The sequence below is a fragment of the Thunnus albacares genome, chromosome 1 (assembly GCF_914725855.1).
Source record: "Thunnus albacares chromosome 1, fThuAlb1.1, whole genome shotgun sequence".
NCBI lineage: Eukaryota > Metazoa > Chordata > Actinopteri > Scombriformes > Scombridae > Thunnus > Thunnus albacares.
In genome coordinates, this window is record NC_058106.1 from 12,713,236 (window position 1) to 12,720,144 (window position 6,909).

General features: G+C 42.7%; 1 protein-coding gene across 1 annotated transcript; it reads right to left on the minus strand.

Moving 5' to 3' along the window:
• Window positions 1-169: 169 nt before the first annotated feature.
• On the minus strand, window positions 170-4,770 carry LOC122988230 (trans-1,2-dihydrobenzene-1,2-diol dehydrogenase-like). The gene is made up of 7 exons (XM_044360452.1): window positions 4,135-4,770; window positions 3,913-4,024; window positions 3,649-3,812; window positions 2,391-2,643; window positions 1,591-1,715; window positions 1,224-1,374; window positions 170-810 (listed from the first exon to the last, which is right to left on the minus strand). Exons 1-7 carry the CDS (start codon window positions 4,222-4,224, stop codon window positions 701-703), a joined length of 1,005 nt encoding a protein of 334 aa, XP_044216387.1. The 5' UTR covers window positions 4,225-4,770; the 3' UTR covers window positions 170-700.
• Window positions 4,771-6,909: the final 2,139 nt, after the last annotated feature.

Consider the following 6,909-nt stretch of genomic DNA (forward strand, 5'->3'; position numbering starts at 1 on the left):
CTCTGTCCTAACCTTGAACAGCAGACAGTGCAACCTATTTTTGTATGGAGAACATGAATCTATTTGTACATCGCTGTAAGGGTCAGACATGACAGAACACTTTGATTCAAATGTGCTACTCAGAGTCTCTTCTTTTCTCAAGAGGATGATATTTGAAATGAAACATGGCTTTTGCAATCAGTCCTTTATTGGATTCATCAATCATACACCTAACAGTGACAACAGGGTTTGTCTTTACAGGCCTGGGTCTTAATTAAAGGATGGTGACATCACAACACTGTGGCCATATTTGTTTACATTGTGATTTGGCTGGTTTACACATGTTTTCAACCTGACATTTTTAATCTGTGTAATAGAAAAACTGACAGTGTTTGTCTATTGTACTGTGTACAATGTGTTTACATGGTGACTCTGGGGTAGCATTATATTTGGAACTATAAAAGGCACACGGAAAACAAACTCCCTAATAACACACCCAAGATTTACATGTTCCACTAATTTACAGATTGCATCTTTAATTCAGTGACAGCACACTCTAAGTCACAGCTTCCTCGGTGACACTGCATCTGCATCAGGCTTTGTCACACAGTGCCATGAGTGATCTGCTTATACCAAAGATCCAAAGCCTGCCTCGAGCAGCTCCCTCTGTTCCATCTGAGTAGGTTTAGGTCAGGTGAAACAGCCTGGTTTTGGAGTGATGTCACTGGCTGTCCTGGCTGAAGACGACTCCCACCTGGTTCCTGATTTCATCCATGATCTCTGTCAATAAGACAGAGTCTGCCAGAGGCATCCGTGGGCTCTCCTTAAGTCCTGCGGATGAAGAGGAGTCATATTAACCATGTGGTCACAGTTTAACAGGGAAATCAGAATGACAGAAAGACCCGTCTGTTTATAACAGAGTTTAAATCATGCACATATTCACAATCATGCATAAATTATGTAAGCAGGGATGCAAAGATTATGTAAATTAATGTAGGAAGCAAATCATAGGAGTGTAATACTGCGGAAGCTAGAGGACATTCCAAGGACTGATAACAGCAGTGATTCTGAATCAATCTGATGAGTTTATTAGTGTATGACTACTCATCTTTTTCATCTTATTTCACTGAATTGCAATGTCTTCCTTTCAAACTCACCTTACCTTTGAAACGGTAGTTTGGGCTGTTCAAACAATTTTATCTCTTTGAAGACAAATACGCACCTTTCCTTTTATCATGACTTACCTTTAAGCAGGCATTGCCTCACTTCCTCTGCCTCATAGCAAAGCCCAGTGCTGTTGGTGAAATTCAGAGGGAGGCAGGGTTCAGGCAGTGGGTATTCCGTCTCCTTGTCGTTCACCACCAGAGTGGTAGGACAGTGCATGGGGCCAAGGACCTAAAGGGCAAAAACAAAGGGCATTTTTTGCGTCAATTGAATCCTTAAACTGGTAATTCATCTAACATACTGCATGTGCAGCGGGTATGGATTTGTGGCTGAATACTTCAATTTAATCAAATGTGAAAGTAATTAGCAGTCACTTCGGTCTTTGCATGTCTCAATCATTTCTCAATTAAATCAAATGTCTTGTACAGGACTTGTTGCATAACATACTTTAATGGAGCCCTTAGTGCCACTGATGACAGCATCATTTGGAAGTCGAGCAGCAATCGAAAAGGTACAGAAGGCCATTCTCTTCCTGGAGAACTTCATCACCACAACCACTGACTCATCCACTCCTGACAAACATGTAAAAACAGTAAATCATGACAAGGGTCAATCAAGTTTTCGAGCTATAAATTAATTAAGGAATGCTAACAATACTGCTGTTTATATCAGTATTTTTCCAGTTCTATTCAGTTCAGTTCACTTCAGGTCATTTCCGGGCACACTTTACAGACACGCTTCACTTAGGTCACTTCAGTTTAATTGTATTCAGCATGACTTTTTGATGAAATAAGAGGTGTCAAATATACACTATGAAAAAAATATTTTCATGCATTCATTAAATTGACAAATATGTGACATGAAGGTAGATAAAAGAAAATTACACATATAATGTGATGGTCTTACGTTGAAGGATATCTCGCTGTGAGACACGCAGTTACATACTCCCCTGCCAGTTTTACAGCATTACTGTATTCTCAGGGGAGGATTTGGATTAGTGTGACATTTTAAAGATAAGTCTGGGATTTTCTGTGTGAAGAATTCTTCCCTAAGGTGTTTACATTTTGGACAGTTCATGAAAATGTGTTTTTTTTTTTCCTCTACGTCACACAGGGGATTCTTCTTTTCCTCTTTTTTTATGGTAAGCAGTTTCAATCACCAATTTGTGATCCCTGATTCATGCTGTGTGGGTAATGATACTAATCTACATCCCACCTCTGCTGTGTGACCTGTGTGCTGAATCATACCTGAGTCAAGCAGCACCCCTGTGGCTTGGATGGATTCTGGCCTCTCCCCATTGAACACCATCAGCACAAACTGCAGGCAGTACACTCCAATATCCAGCAGAGCGCCTCCGCCTAACTCCTTCTCCACCGAGCGGGGGATGTGTAGCTGAGGAGAACCGAAGTAGGCCTTTACCAGCTTCACCTCACCTACTGCCTCCTCAGCCAGCAGCCTGCGCACCTCAGCGTGCACAGGGAAACAGCGGGACCAGATGGCCTGAGAGGGACAGAGCAGACAGTTTATATTGGAGTTTCACCTGAGAAGCTGTTTATTACCACAGCCCTCCACTTCCTGTATGAGCACCGTGGCAGATGTGCTTGTCATACATGACATGACAACATGTTTTCCTCTACCATGAGCTATAAATATTCCCAGGACATGCAGGGTTATACTTCCTACATGAGTCCCCTGTCTGCACTCATAGCAATGTACTGCAACTATTTACCAAACTGTATGAGAATTGCAAATTGTTTCCAAAATCTAGTAGTTTTACACCTAGCAGCCACCTGCAGCAGTAGTGTCTGTGGCAGATTAAAGCAATCATTCAAAATGTTGGGAAATATACTTATTTGCTTTCTTGCTGAGAGTCAGAAGAGAACATCAGTACCACTGTCAAGGTAATGACCAGCTGCTGGTTAGCTTAGGTTAGCATAAAGACTGGAAAGAGGGGGAAACAGCTAGCCTGGCTCTGTCCAAAGGTAACAAAATCTGCCGTTCTGCACCTTTAGCTCACTTAACACATTATAAATCATTTGTTTAATATGTTTAAATTTTAAAGAAAAAACCACAGGTTGCAGCTTCACGATGGCTTACGTGCCACACTGTTTCTTGACCTGGAGAAACAGTGTGACCTAACTTCATTCCTATGCTATACATAGCTAACTGCTGATTGTAGCAGTATATTTACCAGGCATATCTAACCGAGTTATCAGTTTCACCAAACTCTCAGCAAGAAAGCTAATAAGAGTATTTTCCAAAATGTTGAAATATTCTGTTCCTTTTCTATTCTTAACGGCAACAAAAACAAAATATTTTTCTGTACATTCATTTGCATTAAAATGTGTGTTTATATTATCTTCAAGTTTTCACAGCCAAACACTCTCTTCTTTCTTGTGTTAGCTCCATATCTGAACCTGTAATGACCCCTACTGCCAGCTAGTGGCCCCTAAGCATCATGATCTACATCAAATGCCTGAATGACTGATATCCTTTCAACCTTACCTCCATCAGGAAGACATTGTTTTTCTTGGCAATGGTAACGAGGTCTTTCACCTGCCTGGAGTTCATAGCAAAGGGTTTCTCACATAGGACATTCTTTCCAGCTTTGAGGAACAGCAGGCCAATTCGCCAGTGCTCTGTGTGCAGCACCCCCACGTACACAATATCTGTGAGGACACAGATGTTCCAGGCTCAGCTTCAAGCAGTAACACCAACACGACATTATCTCTGCCTGTGCAGCGAGGCTGTTCATAGCTCTTAACTCACCAATGTCTGGGTCGTTGGCCAGCTCTTCATAGCTGCCATAAGCCTTAGGAATACCATGCTTCTTGGCAAACTCTTTGGCACGCTCCAAGCTCCTCGATGCAATGACTGCTATCTGTACATGAGAGAAAAACACAAACACAGCTCTGTCAGCAGCTCTGGTCAGTGCACGGGAGACATCCTGTGTGACAGTAAAGATGTAGTGAGCTTGTTTGGATAGAGTACCTGGTGATCTCCAGGAGGCAGAGTCTTCATGGCCACACTGAAATCATGGCTGATCTTCCCTGCGCCACAAAGTCCCCATCGGGTTGCCATGTTGAAATGGATGGTAAGTGACAAATGAGCTGGGTGGTGCTTTAGTAAAGCTCTGAGCTACAGGCGAGTTGTGACCTTGGGAAAGGATGCACGTTCAGGGGAAGAAACGTACTAAACTGTCATGCCTTAGAGCCAGCAGCACTTCAGCGAGAAGGCTCCTGCATTTATATTCCGGGGAGGCAGCATGTGTCACCTCCTTTCTGCTCCCACCCTGAGGTAAAGGGTGTAACACACACACACACACACACACACACACACACGCACACACACATACATACACACATATTAACACACACACACACATCCTGCTGTGTTGTTGCTGATACAGGCCTTTCAATCTGGGCTGAAGTGGTTTGCACCAGTTGTCTCTAACAATCTGTAACTGGGCTATCAATGGTGCTCTCGCCCATCATTAACACGCTCAAGGGGAATAAGTGCACAGTTTAATGTGTACAGAGCAAGGGTTCACCTTGCCCATAGATCAGCAGGTCAAGTATTGGAAGCAGGAGCTGCTTTGTTTCCCACTGAGAGAGAGAGGCACTGATTAGCCTGTGATGGTTTGACAACTGCACAGAGGCCAATGATTAATCTGGAGTCTCATGGATTGCTGGGATAAATAGCTGGGTTCACAGAATGTGTGTGGCCAGTATTTAACTGGCCAGTAAGCTGAGCCAGGATGACTATGGAAAAGCATCATCTCAGTTGCCCTTGAGCTAAATATTATCTGTTTAGCCAGACAAGGTGGTTGTGTAAACTTCCTGCCACATGCTGCCAGTAGAGGACACTGTGTTGTCAGCAGAGTTTACTTTCTCTCTCAAGTCTGAGGATTTGGCATGGCTCATTGCAAGGAATTATATAAAGGTTTGCAAAATCAGGTGAACCAAGAAGAAGGCAGATGCACTGCCAGAGGTCATCAAAACAGTGTTGATCGGTTTGTAAGGAAAAGAAAATATTTTCATCTCAGGATGGTTACACAGCATTCCTATAATTTCCCAAATGTTTTAAACATTTTGTGTTTTTAACATCTTCTCTTCTGCAGTAAAAAATATTGTAGATACATACACATTTATTTTGACCTACATTAAAATTATTATCTTGTCCAATAATTCCAGTCTGTATATGATTTTTTTCTCATTTTCTCATTTCCTGCAGGTACTGTATTATGATTGGATTTTACATGAGAACATAGTGTCAGTGTCAGCAACGTCTTCATTATGAAAGAAAATAAATTTTGTCAATGACTCTCCTCGCTGGCTGCTTTCCTTTTGTGTTTCACTTCCAAATGAATTCTGGGAGCTGTGTGCCGTTGTCATAACAACAAGGTACCAGCTGGGCAATTTGTATGCAAATGGCATTGGGCTTGGCCTGATATATACCACAGGACCTGGTTGCCATGGGAATACCCAACTCCTCCTTGAGTAATTGTTTTTTTTCTTCTTCACTTTTTTGGGGGAAAAGACAACAGCACTTATCTGGCAGGACTACACAGTGACATCACCACAAGTGCTAAGAAAGGAGCTAGTGAGTGTGAGTGAGAAGGTGTAACCTGACAAGGCAAGTGCAACTAGATTTTGAATTGGTGTGAAGTACTGAATTGATTCTGTGCTGCCTGACTTGACTGCTAGCAGACGGGCACGCAATGCAGAGGCTCAGGTGGCGAGAGAAGGGTGTTCTGGACAAGACTTGGACAGGGTCGCCTGACAGCCGTGCACTGGGACCCCACCGCTCAGCTGAGCCATGGATGCCTACTTTTCAGGACACACTAAAAGCCAGCCGCCCTCCCCTGCTTGCACTCAAGGTCATGAGGAGAACAATCTTATAGACTGATCAAATTTTCAGTTCTAATGATGAGTGGTCATCACAAGATGGAGTTTGGGGCCCTGAGCTTCTGAGTTTGCACAGCCTGGCACAGGGATGGAGGTGGGCAGTAATGACGGCTCCAGAAAGTGAACGGGGATGAGCCAAGTCATTCAGAAACCTGGCATACAGAAGGAAGCCAGCGCCTCATTAATTCAGCATGGCCAGGACGATTGCCTTCCTCTCCTATTGCTTCTCCCTGTCTTTATTTGATTAAGAATTCATGCATTATCTATTATCTGCTTCCCCATTCCACCAGTCCATGGAAGTATGGCATGGGTCACGTGACCGGTCACAACAGTTTCCTTAGGGGTGGATCATTTTGTCTGTGAAGGTGGTTGATCACAGCAGACAGTTTTGTTTCACACATTGTCAAGTTATGTCATTTGTGTAGCTTGTTGTCAGAAAGACTCCATCCCCCTTTGTCATTGACAATGGCAACAAACCAGTGTTACTGTAAAGCCTCTAAACTCGAATTCTGTGTGTGATCATGTCAATACTTTAAAAAAGTATTTTTTGGAAAAGCCTGAAAGAGGTTACAACCCAAACATTCAAACTGAGCAAATAAGAAGATTTTTTTTAAAGCTTGCTTCTTATTTGTAAAAAAAATATTGGTGTTGTTTAACTCTTATTGAATTTAACATCATTTCTGAAGACACTAATAGATACAATGTGGCTCTGCAAGACCAGTTACCATGTAACAGCTCCGTATTTCATCAGCAACTTCAAGTTAATGGGAAATAAAAAGGACCAGAGAGAGGCACCTTAATCCTATTTTGATTGATGTGGATATGCAGAGGGTTTTTTCCTCCTCCTCCAGCTGTCAGT

Coding starts and splice junctions, on each gene's coding strand:
- LOC122988230 (XM_044360452.1), bottom strand. CDS start 4,224: ATGGCAACCCGATGGGGACTTTGTGGCGCAGGGAAGATCAGCCATGAT. Junction 3,813..3,912: donor GGCCAACGACCCAGACATTG/GTGAGTTAAGAG, acceptor GTGTCCTCACAG/ATATTGTGTACGTGGGGGTG. Junction 2,644..3,648: donor ACAATGTCTTCCTGATGGAG/GTAAGGTTGAAA, acceptor TGTCCCTCTCAG/GCCATCTGGTCCCGCTGTTT.